The sequence below is a fragment of the Orycteropus afer genome, unplaced genomic scaffold (assembly GCF_000298275.1).
Source record: "Orycteropus afer afer isolate SDZICR_OR568_19922 unplaced genomic scaffold, OryAfe1.0 scaffold00133, whole genome shotgun sequence".
NCBI classification, from domain to species: Eukaryota; Metazoa; Chordata; class Mammalia; order Tubulidentata; family Orycteropodidae; genus Orycteropus; species Orycteropus afer.
The window spans coordinates 791308-813337 of NW_006921720.1; the positions used below are offsets into that span (position 1 = coordinate 791308).

The window sequence follows — 22030 nt, forward strand, 5'->3', positions numbered from 1 at the left end:
CTACTATGATTGACTTATTTCACTCAGCGTAATGTCCTCCAAATTCATCCACATTATACGGTGTTTTGCAGATTCTATGTTATTCTCTAGGGTTCTCTAGGGTTTTGCAGATTCTATGTTATTCTTTAGTATTCTATTGTGTGTAGGTATCACACTTTGGTTATCCATTCCTCTGTTGATGGGCACTTAGGTTGTTTCTATCTCTTTGCTATTATAAATAGTGCTGTCATGAACATGGGTGTGCATATATCTAATTGAACCCTGCCTTTCACTTCTTTAAGATATATACCTAGTAATGGAATTGCTGAATCAAATGGTATTTCTATCTCCAGCTATTACAGGAATCACCATATTGATTTCCACAATGGTTGTATCATTCTACAGTTCTACCAGCAGCGTATGAGAATCCTAATCTCTCCACATTTTCGCCAGCATTTGTTATGTTTTGTCTTGTTGAACTTTGCTATTAGATGCTGGAGTGAGATGGTATCTCACTGTTGTTTTGATTTGCGTCTAAGACTGTGCCCAGTCTTAGACTTAGTACTTCTGTAGAAATACTGCCTCAAAACCCAAGGAGGGGTCACTATGAGTTGGAACTGACTCTACGGCAGTGAGTTTGGTTTGGAATATCTAATGATCACATTTCTTCATGTGTTTGTTGGCTACCAGAATACCTTCTTTTGTAAAGTGTCTGTTGCTCATTTTTTAAATTGGATTGTTTGTCTTATTAGTATTGAGGTGTTAGAGTTTTCTATAAATTTTAAAGATAAGTCCTTTGTCAGATATGTCATGCATGTATATATTTTTTTCCCAATCTATAAAAACTTCTCCCTTTACTCTTTTGAAGGAGTCTTTTGATGCACATAAGAATTTAATTTTTAGAAAGTCCCACTCATCTGGTTTATCTTCTGCTGTTTGTGCATTTTGGGTTATGTTTGATAGTCTATTTATGTCATAAATTAGGGCCTCTAAGTTTGCCTCAATTTTTTCTTTCGTAGAATTTATAGTTTTAGGTTTCACATTTAAGTCTTTGATCCATCTGGAGTTGGTTTTTGTATATGGTGTGAGGTATGCATCTTGTTTCATTTTTCTGCAAATGGATATCTAGTTTTGCCAGCACCATTTGTTAAAGAGGCTGTCTCTTCCTTATTGAATGGATTTGGGCTCTTTGTCAAAAATAAGCTGACAATAGGTTGGTGGATCTATTTCTGGGTTCTCTATTGTGTCCCACTGGTCTATATGTCTATCATTCTACCGGTACCAGGCTGTTTTGACAACTGTGGCTGTATAGTAGGTTTTGAGATCTGGGAGTGTGAGACCTCCTACTTTCTTCTTCTTCTTCAGTAGTGCTTTGCTTGTCTAAGGTGTCTTTCCTTTCCATATAAAATAAGGGATTATTTTTTCCATGTCATTAAAGAATGTTGATGGACTCTGAATTGGGATTGCATTGCATGTATAGATTGCTTTGGGTAGTATTGACATTTTCACAATGTTCAATCTTCTTGTCTTGACCATGGTATGGTATTCCATTTAAGTGGATCTCTTAGTTTCTTAAAATAGTGTTTTGTAGATTTCTTTGTACAGGTCTTTTGTTTCCCTGGTAAGATTTATTCCCAAGTATCTTATCTTTTTGGTAGGTGTTGTAAATGGTATTGGTTTCCTTATTTCCTTTTCAGATACTTCTTTGCTGATACAGAGGAATCCGACAGGCTTTGGTATATTGATCTTGTATCCATTCTGCCACTATACTTAATATATCAATACATTCCAGTAGTTTTCTTGCTGAGTGTCTTGGGTTTTCTATGTATAGGATCGTATCATCTGCAAGTAGGGGTAGTTTTACTTCTTTGTTACCAATTTGGACGCCTTTCATTTCCCTTCCTTTGCCTTATTGTCCTGACTAGGACTTCCAATACACTGTTGAATAGATATGGAAATAGACAGGATCCTTGTCTGGTTCCTCTTTGTAAGGTTAACAGTTACAGTTTCTCTCCATTGAGAATAATGTTGGCTGTTGGTTTTGCATGTTGTTGTTGTTATGTGCCGTTGAGTCGGACCCGATTCATCGCAACCCCTCCTTGGGTTTCTGAGGCAGTATCACTACAGAAGTACATTGCCCCATCTTCCTTCCGAGCAGTGGCTGGTGGGTTTGAACTGCCAGCCTTCTGGTTAGCAATCAAGTGCCTTAGACACTATGCTACCAGAGTTCCCTTGGTTTTGCATATATGCCCTTTATTATGTTGAGTAATTTCCCTTCTATTCCTGTTTTGCTGAGAGTTTTGATCAGGAATGGTGTTGGATTTTATCAAATGGCTTTTGTTTATCAAGTTAGAAATCTAGAAGTCAAGATCAATTCTCTATTCCCCTCACCCTACTCTCACCTCTCAGCTCTGTATCTGGATATACTATAAATTCATTCACTTTTTTGTATCCCTACTGACACCATCTTAATTCAAGCCACTATCATCTCTGTCTGGACTAGAGTGTAATCTCCTGGTATCTACTAGTACTCATTCTTGCCATGTCATTCTCTACACAGCAGAAAAATTATTTTTAAAATTTAAATCACATCATATTATAAATGAGAAAATGATTTTTTAATACATACTTTTAACATCTTCTCATAGCTTGTCATGTTATTTAGTTATGCTGTTATTTAGTTATGTTGTCTGTGGGAAAGAATAACACAAGGGTAGGGCCTCAGGAATACAGCTGGACCCAAATAACTCTGTTACCTATAGCAAGAGGTTTCAGGCTCCATGAACCTAAAATTTTGATACTTCAGCATTTATAGGAAGGTGAATGGTTTTTGAACACCATCTGGACCCATCTTCTGCCACTTTCCCCTGTTTATGATCCCTGTAAGCCACAGCCTTCTCTCTAATTCTGAGCAAGACAAACTTGTTTGACTTCAAGACTTTGCACTTGTGGTAGAGCCTCCCACAGATCTTCACATAACTGGCTCCTAGTGGTTCAGATTTCAGTTCTAATACCATCTCTTGATAGAGGTCTTGCTGAACACTCCCTATCACATTCCCTCTTTCTTCCCATTGTTCTCATAACATCTCTAGCTAAAACTCAGAAGGAAGGTTGGGCAGTCTACTTCCATAGTGATACCGTTTTGGAAACCCAAGGAGGGGTCTCTACGAATCAGATCCAACTCAACGGCAGTGAGTTCTAGCTGAAATTCTCTTGTTTATTCACTTTTTAACTTGTGTATCCTCAGACTCCAGCACGGTCCCTAGATTGTATGTTCTATCAGAGCAGACCTGCTCATTTGGTATTTATATTTATCACCTGTTTTTTCCAGAATGTAGTAGAACAATGCCAATCATAGCACAGTTTCTGCATAAATACTTACAGGTGAATTATGAGACTCCAGGAGGGGGTGTGGAATGTTTAATTTTTCTCAGCTTATCAGGGAACCATTTTTTGACAAAATGCTAAGATGTAAATCAGCTTATATTAGGAATATAGTTTTAGAGCAAAACTTTGATGTATTTTCAAATGTGTGGGTTTTCAATGACTCTAGAAGGTATTTCTTGCAAATGTTGGGGATGAACTGTGCACATGGGTGGGTAAGTGGGTGGTCATGAAAGGCATTGACTGTCTATTGTCTCAGCACTAAACCATGTGAAAAGCCAAACCTGGATTCAGAGCTGAAGGAGAAGTAGTTTATAGCTGGTGTAAATTCCTCATTGAGGATCAGATAAAAAAAAAAAAAGCAGTCCTTAAATGGGTGGTTATAAAGAAGAAAGATTAGGAATATAATATGATACAGATTTTTCTTTTTAAATATGTTGGCATTTATCTTTTAAATCTAATGCACATATCTACTTGGATACCCAGTAGGCTGTTATGCTTAACATGTCCAAAATGTAATCCTTAATTTGACTCTCCAGAAATCCTTCTCCTCCTCCATTGCTTCCCATTCAGTAAATATCACAACCTTTTGCTTGAGGTCTTAGGGCTGGTTTGCCTAAGAGCAACATAAAAATCAGTGATGTTTTTCTTTATTTCTAGAATAGCAAACTAGAAAAAAAAGTGTAAAAATAAAACAATGTCTCACATTTGACACATAAAAAAATTTTTTAGTGTATATGTACTGTCCATCTGTTACCTGATCCTTTACTTTAAATTAATATATCCCTTTCCTTTCTGACTTTTAATTTTGCATTTTTTGAGTAACTTAAACTTGATATGTTTAAGAAATACTGTGTTATTCCTCTTTCGTTTTTATATACAATCAGTTAATATGTCAGACCAATGGTTACATAATGCTGCAGCTAATGATCAATAAAAGGAACTTCCAGTTCTCAGTGCAAAACAAAACAAAAAATTCACCTGCTACATCTTCAGTGTCATTGTTATTTCTTTTCTGTCACCAACTGTGTGAACAAAACTGTTCACATCTTAAATACATTGGTGATGTTTAGGATAGTATTCAAACTTCAGTGGTCTCTCAAATGTTTGATATTAACTGTCTTGAATTTTAGCCAGAACAGAATGTATCCATTGGCAGAAATGACTGACCTGCTAATATTACATATATAAATATGAATTTTAAATATTTTTTTAAAATTTTATTAATTGCAATACAAAGTCTTCTTTAAGGAAACATCTAATGAGTAGACTACCTCATAGTTAATATTTCATTCTTCCTAAAGGCACTTGCCTAAGGCACTTGACTGCTAACCAGAAGGCTGGCGGTTCAAACCCACCAGCCACTCCTCGGAGGGAAGGTTGGGCAATCCTACTTCCGTAGTGATACTGCCTTGGAAACCCAAGGAGGGGTCGCTATGAGTCGGGGGTGACTTGAGGGCAAATAACAACAACAACAACAACAATCTCTTTTTGGGAGCTCTGATGGCGTAGTGTCTAAGCCATTTGACTAGTAACCAGAAGGCTGGCGAATGAAACCCACCAGTCACTCCTCGGAGGGAAGACTGGGCAGTCTACTTCTGTGGAGATAGCTCCTCAGAAACCCAAGGAGGGGTTGCTATGAGTCAAATCGACTGTATGGCAGTGAGTTTGGTTTGGTCTCAATAATAAAAAATATGCTGAAAATTTACCTCAAACCAGAATCCTTGAGGGTATCACATATTCCTTTCTTCAAGTCACTCCGGACTTAGATAAGATTGGCATCACTCAATTAATCTTTGTAATTGTGTTGTTTTCTTCCTATTCTCATTAAGTTGTGTCTCTTATATCCTCTTACCAAATAGATTGTAAGGTACAGGGCATGAATCTCATTTTTCAAGCCCTTTTCAGAGTGCTTAGAAGAGTGAGGATTCATAATGCAAGCTCAGCAAGTGTTGTCTTTGGAAAGCAAAATCCTAGAATGAAAATGTACTCATCTTTAAAACCAAAATAGAGGAGAGAGAGATCATTTGTGTTTGTGTGTGTGTGTGTGTGTGTGTGTATAATCTTTTGAATGACTAGATTTTTTTTTTTTTTCTTTTTTGGTCTAGCAAATAGACTACATAACCAATAAGGTTGTATCAGATATTTTAATAAAGTGAGAAGCTAAAATAATATGACTGGGATGATTTAATTGACATTTTGTGATTTTTAATCTCACAAAGGGTTTATTAAGTACAGCTAGACACCTATCAAACAACCTTCTTTTTAACAGCCACATGCAAGGTCTGAAATCAGGTTGAAAATGTTTTACATTCTGCCTGGTTTTCTCATTTACTTGGATGACTTTACACAGCAACATCAGTTTATGTTAGAATTTTAATTTATGGTGAAATCTTTTTCACCTGTAATGAATTTGACTAAGAATCATGGAATGATACTGGAAAAAGCAGGCAGCCATATATAACATTTATATTCTATTTTATGAATTCTGAATCTGGTGATTTATTATTATTATTATTCCTTTGCTTACTTGTATTTTGTGGCTTTGTCAATTCTGTCTCCATTGTCTAAGTTATCAAAACCTCACCATACTAAATCTAACATAATTGCTTTCCAAGTAGATGTGATCCGCCTTCTGAAATCCTAAACACGTTTTGTGTGACTGTGTTAGTTTCCTAGTGCTGCTCTAACACAAATACAAATGGGTGGCTTTAAAGAGCAGAAATTTAGTTTCTCACAGTTTAGAAGGCTAGAAGTCTGAATTCAGAGTGTGGTTCTAGGGGGAGGTCCTTGTTTGTCTATTTCCATTAATAGCAGCCAGCAATCCTTGGAGTTCATTGGCTTGTAGATTCATCTGTCTCCTTGTCATCAAAGAGCATCTGTCTATCCCCTGTATGTATTTGCTTCTGTATCTAATCTGCTCTTTTTAAAACTCAGAAGTGATTAGGTTTAAGACACACCTTACACTATTTGTTGTTATTGTTATGTACCATCGAGTTGGACCCGACTCATAGCGACCCCTCCTTGGGTTTCCAAGGCAGTATCACTCTTATGGACCCATTAATGTAAGAAATAACACATTATTCCCAGACAAGACTGTGTCCACATGCATAGGGATTAGGATTCCAACACATATTTTGGGGGACATAATTCACCATAACAATCATGCTAAAATGTTATTGCCCTTTTCACCTTTTATTATTTACATGCACAATGCAATTATTTTATTATATTATAAGCCTTTTGAGAGTGGAATTCATATTTTTTAAAAATTTCTGTATCTCTCATAACACCTATCACAGTGTCTGATAGCTGGTCTGATAGCTAGTGCGTTCTCAAAGACAAGTCAGGTTCCACAGTTTATGGTAAATTTCTATCACCAGGAACCTGAGTCATCTCAATCTTCTTTCTGCTTCAATTCCCATGACAAATTAATAATGAGAGTCTCACTAGTATCTCTCTAATCTCCCCATCAGGAGTGCCTCATTACCCTTGGCAGATCCCTCCCACTCTTTCCAGTAGTCCGTTCTCTACCCTGCACAATAACCTCAAGAATAAGCATATTGAACATCCCAAAGTTCATGAAGATAGCACAGGACTGGGTAACATTTCATTCTATTATACAAAAGGCCACCATGAGTCAAGGTGGACTCAATATGGACAAATAATAACAATATCCTGCACTATATCTGATAATAATCATCTTCCATTTAAATCCTCAGTGGCTTCTTAATGGTTTGATGACAACAGTCCAAATCTTTAACTCAGCTGACAAAAGCAAAAGACCTGCACAGTAAGATCTCTGCCTTTTTTATCAGCCTCCTCTGGTACAGGGAGCTCTGGTAGCATAGTGCCTAAGACACTTACCTGCTAACCAGACGGCTGGTGGTTCAAACTCACCAGCCACTCCTCGGAAGGAAGGTTGGGCAATCCTACTTCTGTAGTGATACTGCCTCGGAAACCCAAGGAGGGGTCGCTATGAGTCGGGTTTGACTCGACGGCACATAACAACAACAACAACAACCTCTGGTACAATTCTCTAGCTGGCTAACTATATGAAATGGCCTTCATCCAGTTCTTACAACTGACTGTGTTTCTTCTGCCAAGAACCTTTGTATATCTCTCTTGTTGAAACACACTGTTATCCTAGGTATTTCCTCATTATCCTTTACGCTTACCTGAAACTTTACTTTATTAAGAAAAACTCCTCAGGCTATTTAACTTCTTATCTTGTCCTTGAAATGCTCCTTCATAAGCACTGCTTTGTAATTAATTTATTTAGCATGAATTGCTTAATTCTAGAGACCTCTTCCCTAGAATATGAGCTCTATGAGTTATTGACCACTATTTGTTTTGTTCACTGCTCTTGTCTTAATTATTTAGTCCTGTTACAATAGAAATACTACATGTGGATGGCTTTAACAAACGGAAATTCATTTTCTCACTGTGTAGAAGGCTGGAAGTCCAAATCCAGAGTATCGGCTCCAGGGGAAGGCTTTGTCTCTCTGTAGCATCTGAAGGAAGGTCCTTGTCTCTTTGAGCTTCTGCTCCTAGGAGATTTTCAGGTGGCTTGGCATCTCTCTTCCCTCATGTCTGCTTCTTTCAATTGCTTGTTTAATCTCTTTTAGATCTCAAAATAGATTGATTTAAGACACAACCTACCCTAATGTTGTCTCATCAACATAACAAAGACCACCCATTCCCAAATAGGATTATAACCACAGGCATAGAGGTTAGGATTTCCAACATATTTTTGGAGGACACAATACAATCCATAACAGTTCTTTGTATATAAGTCTGATACAAAGTCTTGAATTTTTGAGTGATCAAAAATTGAGTGATAATTATTTTGAAATAATAAATTGATTAATCAAAAGAGATATTGCATAAACAGAAGTACAGATGAGAACTAAGGTAATATTAGTTTGGGAGGGTAATAATATCATTATGACCTTCCATTGTATTCACTCATAGTTAATTGATTGGAACTCATCACCAAGGATAATTTTACTATGTACATGCGTACTTGCTGTACAGTCTTCCCTATGGGAAGATGTCCTTACTCTCCTTACAGTGTCTCTCTTTTTGCTTTGGTAGTTGATGGACAGTGGCAAGAGTGGAGTTCCTGGAGCCAGTGCTCTGTGACTTGCTCAAATGGGACCCAACAGAGAAGCAGGCAGTGCACTGCAGCAGCTCATGGGGGCTCCGAGTGCAGAGGGCCATGGGCAGAAAGTAGAGAGTGCTATAACCCTGAGTGTACAGGTAAGGCCTGATCGTTGCTTATAAAATGCATCTGCCATTTATAAGCCATGACAGAACCATGCCAGATATCATGAAATAATTAAATAATGCCTATTTATTTAGACTAAATGAAGCCAATTATACTAGAGCTCATTGTACTATGAGTCATATTAATAGCAAAATCCTTGAACAAACGTTATTTTCTTATGAGACAAAAGGAAGTTATGAGATCAAATACTCATGAACTTGATGGCGTTTAGCACCAGACTTTCCCTTTTTACAAGCAAGGTCCAATGTCCATTGGAAGAACCTGACAAACATATAAACTTCGTTAATCACAATTCTTTATAACTGAATAGATGTAAAATATTTGAATAAAGTATATTTATGTTGTTGTTAGATGTTGTCTAGTCAGTTTTAACTCATGCAACCCCCATGTGCAAAAGAACAAAAATATTGCCCAGCCATCTTCATGGTCATTAATATACTTGAGTTCATTGTTGCAGCCACTTTATATTTTGAGTACCTTCCAATGTAGGGGATTCATCTTCCTGAAGTATGTTGGACAATATTATGTTGGGAACCATGGGGTTTTATCTGATTCATTTTCAGAAGTAAATTATCAGGCCTATCTTCCTAGTCTTTCTTACTCTGGCAGCTCTGATGTCACAGTGGCTGACACTACTTGTATTTTAAATACTAGTAGCATAACTTCCAGCAACACAGCAACATGCAAGACACCACAATATGACAAACTGACAGATGAGTGTTGGAAAGTCTATTTGTGATGGTAGCTTAATAAAAGTTGAAGGTACAGTGTTATCCTCAGATTTTAAATTCCTAAAGCATTGGATTATAGACTGTAGCTCTTGACTCTGACACATTTCTTTCAGCTAATGGTCAATGGAACCAGTGGGGTCACTGGAGTGGATGTTCCAAGTCCTGTGATGGTGGCTGGGAAAGGCGAATAAGGACTTGCCAGGGTGCAGCGATAACAGGACAGCAATGTGAAGGAACAGGTGAAGAAGTGAGAAGATGCAGTGAGCAGCGATGTCCTGGTAAGAACAAACTGAAGTTATCCATATGCAAATATTCTGTGACTTGAAAAAAATAATAATTAAAAATGTTGTTATGGTTTAAGGGAAGTACTTCCTCAATTGAAGGTGCCAAAGGGTCAGAGAAGCTGCATCTTCTGACCTTCTCTAACCCCACAAGAGGAAGATAGAATCACCATCAGTAGCTCAAGGCCTATTCCTGTGAGGCCAGGCATGCTACCTCCCTCCAGCCCTTTCAAAAACCCTGACCCCAATCATTCCTCCTGCAGTGCTCACCACCTCTCTGCTGGGTTTGATAATTCACTGCAGTGGCCACACACAACTCTCAGATTATGGGGTTTATTAGGGAAGCAACAGGCTACAATTCAAGTTCAGGAACACACTCAGTCTCTGTCAGCCCATTGTGTCTCAGCTGACAGTCTCTCTAAGTCTCTCTCCCAGCAGTACACCTCTCTCGGTGTCTCTCACTTCTCTCAGGAGCACATTTCTCCCAGCAGCACGTCTTTCCCAGCCAGCAGTCAGAGAGACTTCCTTTGCCTCTAGAAGGGCTCCTTTTGAGCCTGGCAAAGTGACCACTAACCAGTCCCAACATCAGAATTCTATACACCTGCGAGAGAGAGAACTTCCCAGAAAATTACTTGATGCTACACCCAACAGAAATACCCTGGGTGGATAACTTTAGCAATCAGGAGCTACTCAGTTGCTCACAGCAAATTCCACCGTGGAGTTTATAAAGACTTATGGCTAGAAAAGCCACACTATGTAATTTACTACACTGCAGATGGATTGCTAAGTGACAATTTACATATTCCTATGATTTATGGGACATCCTTTTTTTTTTTTCTTTCACTAGTCTTAGGATATTTCTATTATAAATTTTTAAATTGTTTGCTGAAAAATGACATTCAAAGATGTAGCAATACAAATACTAAACAGCAAGGAGACTGAACATGGTGTAAATTTGTAAGGGCTACTATTTTTGTCACTATTTTTTATAAAATGTTTGTTTATTGAGGACATAAAACAAGTTACCTTAGATCATATAAACTATGAAAAGAAAGTTAAAGGTAAATCATAGCTAAGTGCAACAATAAGAGGAGATGATGTTGAAATTCAGAAGCTTTAAGTTCTGATCCTAATTAATCTTACCTCGATGTATGATGTTGGCTGTCTCTGATTACTTGTTCTTTCCCCATTTTCTACTATAAAAAGGATAGGAAGTACTAGGAAAGAAGGCCAAATGGAAATGGGAAACACAGGCAAAAGGTTTTTGCAAAAAAATGCTATTTAATATTTGTATTTGTATGAGTGATGGTACATTATTGGGATTGCAATCAATAGCATGAAACAAAATTTGCATGAATTATAGAATAGAAAATTGATTTGATCTGTAAACTTTCACCCAAATCACAATAAAAATTTAAAAAAAAGAAATTCCTGTGAGGAAAATACTCTAAAATGAAAGTATAAGACCTTAATAAGTAGTGAAATAATAGAAGCACTGCTATACTAGAGGATTTTACATATAGGCATAGAAAAGAACAAAGGGTCAGAGATCACCTAGGTCATAGATCTCTAGCTTAAAAGATCATTTACAAGAAAAAGTCTTAATCTTGTATACCAGTACCAGTTGCCTTGCATCAATTCCAGCTCATGGCAACCCCATGTGTATCAGAGCAGAATTGTTCTCCATAGGGTTTTCCGTGGCTGATTTTTTAAAGTAGATTTCCAGGCCTTTCTTCTGAGGCATTTCTGGGCAGACTCAAACCTCCATCCTTTCTGTTAGCAACCTAATGGATTAAGTGTTTGCAGCACCCTGGAACTATAATCCTGTGTACATTCAGTGAGATACTATTAGCACATCAAGAATTCAATAAATAAAGTGAAGATCAGGGTTTTAGAATAATATGATATGAAAAATTGCCATAAGTATAGTAGAAATTATGAAACTTATACATTTCACAAGTTGGTATAGAGGAAAGTGGTGAATTCAGCGAATTCAAAGACCACATTTGCATACTGTCTCTGCTAGTAACTCTTTGTGGACAAGTAGTCAATCTCTGTGGCTACTGGTTCCTCATGGATACAAGGAATGGCACCGACTGGAAGATGTCTAAACTTCCTTTCCAGTTCAGAAATCTATGAATTTTTATCTCCAAAGTGACAATTCAGTTTAGAAAAAAACACAAGAAACTCTAAAAGTCATCCAAGGGTTAAAACTTTCCATTTCTCCATGGTTAGAATTCAAAGATTTCTCACACTTCAACATTAAGAATATCAAAGGAACTGGACTTTAAGAGTAAGATTATTTCAGTGTTTTGCTTTTAGAGCTTAGAAAATATCTAAAACTAGTTTTTAGTTTTAATTCTTAAGACCCCATGAATGCAGAATGATAAGTAGTCAGCATGCAGATTTTATTGAGTAGGATACATATACAGATTAGCACTGTGAAATTCCTCCCATGCTGCATGAGAATTAAGAAGCATTAAAAAATATGTACATATTTTTTTTCCCCCAGAGAGAAATATCATTAAAACAGTAGGTGTGAGTAAGTAAAACCCTTTCAATATTTGAAGTTACATAAATCTGTGTGAATGTACCAAGTTTCTTAACTGGTCTTTTAAAACTGCTTTCCATCTCCATTTACAGAGGTAAAATGGTGCTGTGGCAGTCAAATTTACAGAGATTGCCACCTGCTGTTAGAAAAACGTTTTGCAAAATTATTTATGAGAAAGATATTATACTTTATTTGGTATGCCTGTTTACTGGCTTTTGTGATTTCAGGCAGGCTAATTTCATTTTACTCTTTTCAGTAATATAATTTGAAAAGAACCACAAACCACTTCTAAGTATACAAATAACACTTTCATAATTAAAATGAATTCTTGCCTAAGCTAAATTAGCACTTATATAGGGGTAGAAAAATAAATATACATACTGAGCAATAATTTTTGAATATATCCTAATCTGGTGATGTTATATAAACACAAATTGCATTTTGTAACAAAAGTTGTGAGTTGTTGTTAGGTGCCATCGAGTCATCTCCAACTCATAGCAACCCTATGTACAAGCAGAACGAAACACTGCCTGGTCCTGTGCCAGCCTCACAATCCTTGCCATACTGAGCCCATCATTGCAGCCATTGTGTCATCCACCTTGTTGAGGGTCTTGCCCTTTTTTGTTGACCCTGCACCTTACCAAGCATAATATCCTTCTCCAGAGAATGGTCCTTTCTGACAACATGACCAAAATAGATCAGATGAAATCTGACCACTTTTGCTTTCAAGAAGAATTCTGGTTGCACATCTTCCAGGACAGATTTGTTAGTTCTTTTGGCAGTCCATGGTCCTTTCAGTAGTATTCACCAATACCACAACTCAAAAAACATGATCTCTTCTTTGGTCTTCCTTGTTCATTATCCAGTTCTCACATGCATATGAGGTGATTGAAAATACCATGGCTTGGGTTAGGTACACCTTATTCTTCAAGGAGACATCTTTGCTCTTTAGCACTTCAAAGAGGTTTTTTGCAGTAGTATTTTAAAATATACTTCTGCATAGAATTTTTTTTTTAAACAAAATAAAAGTGGATTTTCTTTTATATCTATCCTTTATCTTTTTAATGTGCAGCTATGTTATCCTTAGATTACCTGGTCAAAAGTGTAAGATTTATAAATAACTCAGTTTTTCATATGGACATAAGTTGTGTCCTTGAGTTCAAGCTCTGCTCAATTGCCTCTCTGCAGTCAATTGTATTACCTTTTAATTTTGAGTATAGTTCCTAATGCCAGTCATTTTGTTGCTCCACACTTACACATTGCCAGTATTAATTAAGAAAACTTGCAAATTACCATAAGAATCACTAAGGCATTTTTTTCTCTCTCTAAAATAACAAAACTTCAACAAATGATTCTGTCAAAACAGTGGTTTTTTTTTCCTTGTAATTATTTTTAGTAGTGTTCATTCTTAATTTTTCTTCAGGTTGCTTGAAACAGCTAGTATTTATTTTTATGCTTCATTTAATTTGGATGCAAAACAAATTAATCAAGTTTTTCAAGAGAGCCTCCTCTGTTGTCAGGAAGGAGAAATATAATATATGCACATTTTTGTCTGGATAATTAATAAAAAATAATGATTAATCATCTGGGTTTAATCAAATGCTGCTCTGATATCTACTAAAAGTAGAAGTAAAGAACATTTTACCAACAAGATTAGGATATTTCTTTACTGACAAGTAAATAAAATAAGAAGATGAAAAATGTCACCTTTGACCAAAAATAGATAGTGCTTTTGTCTTCATCAGAGAAGAAAAGGAGAGGGATTTAAAAAATGTAGTATTTCAAGAAAAATACCACTAATTAGGAAATAGAATAGCTGCCCCATTTTTAAATTGGTAAAGTCAACCAAATAGTAATTTTAATCTCAATTAACACCCCCTTGGTTTGAGGGTTAAAATGGAACAATGTTGATAGTTCCTCTGATTTCATTACTACCATGTGAGGAGATATTATCATGGTTTATGTTTGTGTGTTTGTTTTCAAATATTTTCATGGTTCATATCATTCAGAAAGCAGATGTTATTCGTGGACTGGCCTATGGTATCTTCCAGGCTTCCTGAGAACCTCCTTGCTCTGTTGTCAGAGGCAAAACAAAACCCATTGCTGTAGATTCCAACCATAGCAACCCTGTAGAACTGCTCCATAGGGTTTCCAATGCTATAATCTTTACAGATGCAGCCCACTACCTTTCTTCTGGGGAGAGGTTGATAGTTTTGAACCACCAACCTTTTGGTTAGCAGCCAAGTGCTTAACCACTGCTCCCCCTGTGTGCCTTGTTACCAGGTGTAGGGCTACTTATTCCTCTAACTCTAACCCAGGAGCCATTATTTTGTAATTATTTTCTGCTAAATTGGAATTTACCATTAATAAGGTAGATGTTAACGTAATTTGTACATAAAAGTTTCTTCTCACAGCTACAGTTGTCTTTCTGCAAATGGTGAGTGAAGGTTGTAAACTGAATATGCTGAGAAAAACTTGTGAAGTGATATAACCATATCAGAGATGTATACATTCATAACAACTTAAACATAGCATTTGATGTGACATTTAACTCTAAATATTCATACCAAAGGAAGGAAATAGTAATGTTTTGTCATATAAAACTTCTTTTCTTCAACATTGGAATGCATTTGAAAGACCCCTTGGGAGAAATGGCATTGTAGGAGAGACTGTTAATCAAAAGTTGCTTTCCAACAAGATCATGTCTTCCCGGGAAACCCAGAGATTTTCATTCAGTTTCTCAGTAATTTTCTTGTAACTCTGCTTCAGTAGCGAGAAAGAATTACAAAGCTTGCTTTCATTGAACTCCGCTACTTATTGTCCAGAGTGCTCCTCAAATCATAGCATACACAAGAAGTTCTAGTACAGTTTGTTAAATCAGATTCCTGATAGACATCAAGAGTTTCTGATTCGATAGGTCTACTATGTGCCTGATAATCTGCATTTCTAACCAACTCCCAGGATGCTGGTGATGCTGGTCTACGAACTGCACTTTGAGTTTTATTGGCCTACAATAAAACAAATAAGATGCCAAAGTAACAAAAAAAAGGGGAAAACATTCCTTCATTTAGATACTTGGTAATAGCTGTGATATTCTCAAAATTGCAAAATTTTATTTTACTGATGCTTCTTCATAAAAGGTGAAGGATTGTTTCAGAAATCGATTCATAATGAAAATACCAAACCCACTGCCATTGAGTCAATTTCTACTCATTGCAACCCTACAGGACAGAGTAGAGTTGCCCCATAGGATCTGAACCCTGTAAATCTTATGGAAGCAGACTGACACATCTTTCTCCTGCAGAGCAGCAGATGAGTTAAAGCACAAACATGTCAGTTAGCAACTGAGATCTTTAACCACTGTGCCGCCAGGGCTTCTGTAATGAAAATACAGACAGTGCATTTTAAGTCTCCCTAGCCAGGTAATGTAGTGCCTAAGGCACTTGATTGCTAACCAGAAGACTGGCAGTTCAAGCCCATCAGCCACTCCTCGGAAGGAAGATGGGGCAAACTACTTCCGTAGTGATACTGCCTTGGAAACCCAAGGAGGGGTCGCACCTAACACCAACAACAGTCAGATCATGTTTCAACCAAAATAAGATCTCTTTATAGCAGTCAGTCAAAGAAAAATTGGATTTTTAACTAGTTGTAGACAAAATAGGATAATTTCCTCATTATCTAGCTCTCAGTTCTCCAACTCCTATTTCCAGAGGAAAAAATGACTAGAGTTTGGGAAATGAAGATGTCACATGACAGATTTAAGACTAATTGCTTTTCCTGGACATTGATTCATCCTCATGGATCCCCATTTTTCCTGGACCATGGAAAGCAGGAGGAAAAAAAAAAAAAAAAGAGGAAAGAAAAAGAACTTGAGTATCATTTGAATAGGTTTGATATAAGCTGTCAACTACCCAGATACAGACGTTCTATAGTCCTGCCATTCCCTGCAGCACTCTTCTTAACAACAGGAGTATATTTTTACTGCCTCATATCCTCCAAGACTGTTGGCTACTATTAGTTATATACAGGAAAATAACATTTGGTTGTGGGATGGGGAGGTATATCAGGAGGAGGAGGGTGTCTTATCTCATATTGGTTTGTTTTTCCCTAAGGTCTGGTAGCATAGTGGCTAAAGCACTTGCCTGCTAACCAGACGGCTGGCGGTTCAAACCCACCAGCCACTCCTCGGAAGGAAGGTTGGGCAATCCTACTTCCGTAGTGATACTGCCTCGGAAACCCAAGGAGGGGTCGCTATGAGTCGGGGTCGACTCGACGGCACATAACAACAACAACAACAACAAGGTCCGAATTAGAGGAACAGTTAATCACTATAGATACAAATACTTTGTCATTGTTAGCAACAAGTTTAATAATTCAGATTCTTCCTCTAAATTGTGGAACACTCCATTTTAAGGCTAAACATAACCATTATGTCAAATATGTCTGTGAATTTTACGTTAATAAAGAGAAAAACATCATAATATTCTACACTGGAATATTCCATACAATTAGAATCTTCTTTACCTTTATCATTCCAAGCCATAAGGTTGGTTGATCACCAAGAGTACTTCATTTGAGCTCCTATTCCAGTAGAATCTCTAGTATTTTCTGTTATCAGCTTTTACGTGCATATCATATAAAGTAGTTTTCATTGCCTGCTCAGTTCATAAAAAGGTTGAAGCACATGTTTTCTTTTTTTTTCAATTTTATTTTGATTTGGGTGAAGATTTACAGAGTAAATTCACTTTTCATACAGCAGTTCACATATACTTTGTCTCATGTCATTGACCAAAATTTACAATGCAACAGCTCCCCTCCCACTTCCTCCCCATAGTTACCTCTTCCCAGTGTCCATCCCTCCATACTCTTCTGCGCCCTGAGCTGTCTCCCTGTGCATAAGCAGCCCTTCCTTGTCCCATGATTGTTCTCTCCAGGGTGTGGAAGCACATGTTTTCACTGATTATTTATGGATATAAGCAAATAATATCACACTGCAGTGTTCACATGAGTTGTTCATCTAAAACCAATGAGTTCAATGTTGACAGTAGGTGGCACTAAGTAATAATTTCTTTCTTCTCAAATGTTCTACTTATTCTTGCCAAGTCACTTCACATACATTCTAAAAAGCAGGAAAATTTACTCAAACTAACAGATAAACAATACGCAAGAGAGGCAACGTGTTACATAGTAAATATCTAAGGTAGCATCCAGTCCTTCAAATAACATGGGATTTATTACCTTTTCTAGTTTATAATTCTGAAACAAATCAGCTCAATTTTATGGGCAGAATTAAGGAAGATCCACTGAGGTCCAAAAGAACCAATATTCATTCCAGATGTTACTACATATCCGTTATTCAAACCTGTTGCTAGGGGATAATTACTATGATTTATAATTTGTCTTCTCAGATTGCTCATCAGATGAAACTTTGAGAAAGCTCTCACAGCTTCTGCCACTGCAGAAACTTGTTATAAATTTATACTGCCCTGTATTAGCCAATTTAGGAGCTCTGGTAGCGTAGTGTCTAAGGCACTTGACTGCTAACCAGAAGGCTGGTGGTTCAAACCCACCAGCCACTCCTCGGAAGGAAGATGGGGCAGTCTACTTCCATAGTGATACTGCCTTGGCAACCCAAGGAGGAGTTGCTATGAGTTGGGTCCAACTCAATGGCACATAACAACAACATATTAGCCAATTTAGGAGCTCTGATAGCATAGTACCTAAGGTACTTGACTGCTAACCAGAAGACTGGCGGTTCAAACCCACCAGCCACTCCTCGGAAGGAAGAGTAGGCAATCTACTTCCATAGTGATACCGCCTCGGAAACCCAAAGAGGGGTCGCTATGAGTTGGGTCCAACTTGACGACACATAACAACAACAACAACAATATTAGCCAATTTAGACATATTTGACAACATGCTGATCATTTTCAAATTAAAATTGGTAATTTAAGCAACAATTTTTGACAATTTTTTCTTCCCTTCATCCTTCATTGTTTTCATAGTAAAAAATAAACATAAATTTTAGTATTTACTTAACAATTTATTTTAAATTACTGCAATTAGTAAAATTCCTTTTGTAGTTCAATGTTTACCTAGTCACTAATCCTAAACCAGCACTCCTTGGAAGGAAGGTTGGGCAATCCTACTTCCGTAGTGATACTGCCTCGGAAACCCAAGGAGAGGTCTCTATGAGTCGGGGCCGACTCGATGGCACATAACAACAACAACAACAACAACAAAATCCTAAACCATTGATGTTTCTCATCCTCAATTATGGTCATCTCATCTTATTCTCTCATATGTGTATGACCCTAAGAATTTTCCCCTAGCACTCTTCTTTTTCATTGCTGTCATCTCTATCTAAAACCATCACTCTGTGAGGAGCACCAACAAATCTACATCTTTGTGCCTACTTACTCACAAATTCCTGATATCCATTCCCATAGCCCTAATGTAAACTCAGACCCTATGTGACCAGCAGAGCTTTCCTCTCTGATCACATTAAAGCCTTTGGTGTTATCTGGAGTAATTCCTCATTCTCATCAATTCTTTTCTAGTAATAGACTCACCTTCATCAACTATCTTTTTCAGTGGTCCTGTTTTCTCTGAATTCTGCCACCTCCTATTAATGGAGGAAAGGCAGTCCAGCATGAAGAGCCTGGAATTTAGAGTTAAACAAAGTTGGGCTGGAATTTTGACTCATCACAAGCTAAATATATAATAAATTTGGGCAAGTTTCTTAACCTCTTCAAGCCTCAGTATCCTTGCACTGAACTGCTAACCAAAAGGTTGGTGGTTCAAAACCACAGCCTCTCCATGGAAGAGAGATGTGGCAGCCTGCTTCTGTAAAGATTTACAGGCTTAGCAACCCTGTGAGTTAGTTCTACTCTGCTCTATAGTGTTGTTATGAGTCAGATTCAACTCCATGGCAGTGTGTTTGGTTTGGGGGTTATATATGGGGACAGTAATATTTACCTTAGGGGTTATTTTAAGGATGAAAATAAAATACTATAATATTTGAGATTATTAAATAGCAGTCTAGTTTCTCCTTGTCTGTTACATATTATTATAGCAACCACCTAATGTATGAGTTTATTCGATTACTGTCCCATCTTCATGGCATTGTCCTGTGACTCGTTTGTTCAGAATACTTGCATGACTTCTCAGTCCTTGCCAAATTATTGCTAGGCTCTCTGGGAGTCCAGTATCCCCACGTATTACTTTCCTGGGTTATCACCCTCTGCTCTATCAAATAGATCCAAACTCTGGTTCCTGGATATGGGATGCATGTCTCTCCTTAGCTTGTTGCTATCGTTATTGCCCACCAGGGCTCTTTTGGTGTCCTTGTCATCCTCATTCTCACCCACTGAAATGAGAAGGTCTTGAGATCCCATCCATCAATGCTGTCTCTTCTCTTACTAGTCTTCCTTCTTCCCCAATCTTATGAGTGCTATTGCCTCTTTGAATTCCTATAATTTTCCTTATTATATTGGGACTTCTCTCTCTGTCAGAACTGCAGCTTATTGAAGATGGAGTATCTATATTCAGACTTCCAAAGCCCATACTGTGCACTGAAATGTTGTCCCTGTCTTGAACATCATAGGTCATTAAATACATGTTATTTTCAATGTTTTTATTCCATGTAATACCCACTATAACTGGAGTAATGAAAGCAATTACACTAAAGCATATGAAAAATAAAGTTTTACAGTGACCATGATATTAATACTTTAATGTTAGAAGTTCTTTTACTCTTTTAAAATGTTTTATTTACTTAAATAGAATTTATTAGATGCCATTTTAATCACATATACTATTTATATTTTGTAATTATAATTTGTGCTGTGATTCTTCTTTCTTTATAAACAAATAATTAACATTTTGGAGGTAGGAAAAATGTATACATTTTCACAGTTTTCCCAAGTCTCAACCCAACTTATTTCTTAGGCCAGAGCTCCCCAAGGCAGTCCTTTCTCATGTTGGACTTGTCCCAGTTAAGTCCAAATGTTGATTTCCTAAGGTCTCCTTTAAGGAGCCCTAGTTATTCAGTGGTTAAGTGCTTAACTACTAACTGTAAAGTTTGTAGTTAGAACCACCAGCCACTCCAAAAGAGAAAAGACTTGGTAATTTGCTACCATAAAGATTTTAGCCTAAGAAACTCTATGGACAGGCAGTTCTACATTGTTCTATAGGTTTACTAGTTGACTCTACGGCAGTGAGTTTGGTTTTTGTTTTTGGAGACAGTTGTCAGGAGCTCTGATGTGGTAGTGCCTAATGCATTTGACAGCTAACCAGAAGGCTGGCGGTTCCAACCCCCCAGCCACTCCTCGAAAGGAAGATGGGCAATCTATTCCTTAGAGATACCGCCTCAGAAACCCAGGGAGGAGTCTCTATGACTCAAACTGAGAGCAGACTGTGGCCAGTCTCCTCTAGCTTCAAGCAGTTTGGCCAGTTTACCCATTGTGCCTATAACCATTATCATTTTCTATATGTGCCATACACAAAGAAGGTTGAGAAGCAATGCTGTCCTAAGCAGTTTGCAAGATAATGTAAGAAGTTAAACAAATATGGTTTCTCAGCAAATCTTGAGTGTAGCCCAACACAGAACTAAGTTTAGCTAAAAGTTATTACTCTACATAGAGTTATTCCTCAAAATTAAGTTAACTATAAGTTTTATTATGATGATGATTAACTGGCTAGTTTGCAAAGTTGAGATATAGAATATACAAAAAATAGAATGTGGTTGGGTGTGTATATATAAAAATCATCCTGGTCATGTACTCAAACAAACAATCTACAAAAATGCACTTTGTTTGCTAATAAATTTAAAATTTGTGATTCACTGACTGCCAGAGTTAAGCAGGATATTTCGCACAACATATAAATAACTTCTATAGCAAACAAAACAGTGTTCTGTGTTTAGAGACAGTATAACATTCTGTAAAAATGCACTTAGAAGTCAGTTTGATTGATCTTAAGTCCAGTACCTCCTAGTTGAGTGACTTCAGGCCAGATATTTCTTTCTGTCTTGAATTCCACATACTTAAAATGGGATAATAATTGCACCCACTTCAAAAGTTGACTGTGACAATTAAATGAAATAAAATATTTGTACACTTAGAAGAGTGTCTGATTCATAGTGATGTGTAAATATTGCTGATATAAGTGTATGTGATTTCAGTTTGAAACTGATAAATGCCATTTTTTATATGCTAAATAGCTGTTTTGAAACACATTTTTTAAACACAATTCTTCACCCTCAGCCCTTAGCAGTACCATGAATTCTTCATGAGTAGGTTTCACCTCTTAAATTAGATCTATGAGCTGTATGGTCACAGAGACCAGATCTTTCTCACTTACCTCTATATCCCCCAGCACATGGAATCCCCAAGCCTAAGAAATAATGAATTACCAGCAAGCGAGATTCAAAATGTGGGTCACGTTGGGTCACATATAGTGCGTGCTTTTTTTATTATTTTTTTTATTTTTCTGCATGCCAGCACTACAGTTTAAAATCAGTTTCTCTTTAATACTGAAATTCTACCATATGGGGTGCAAACTAATTTTCCACATGAAATTGATTTAAGCTCTGTATAATTTTTGCTATTTTTAAGAGACAGAAAATCAGTTTGAATAGACAGATTAACAACTAATCACTAGGTAATTGCTACCTTGTTTTAAGAGAGCATGCTAACTACATACTTGTGACTTCAAGCACAGTTGTGTCTTACAAATGGGATTTTATATCTTTGACTAGTGATAGGAAAGTGGTATCTTTCAGCTGATAAACAGAGTTGCTATTCCTTTTTGC

The 22030-nt window shown here is 37.0% G+C and overlaps 1 protein-coding gene across 1 annotated transcript in view; it reads left to right on the top strand.

Moving 5' to 3' along the window:
- The window catches only part of ADGRB3 (adhesion G protein-coupled receptor B3), a 1013812-nt gene that overhangs the window by 389662 nt on the left and 602120 nt on the right, over positions 1 to 22030 (top strand). Inside the window, exons 5-6 of the mRNA XM_007945182.1 lie at positions 8461 to 8625; positions 9498 to 9662. Of these exons, the coding sequence (XP_007943373.1) occupies positions 8461 to 8625; positions 9498 to 9662 (330 nt within the window). The remainder of the gene's footprint in view (positions 1 to 8460; positions 8626 to 9497; positions 9663 to 22030) is intronic.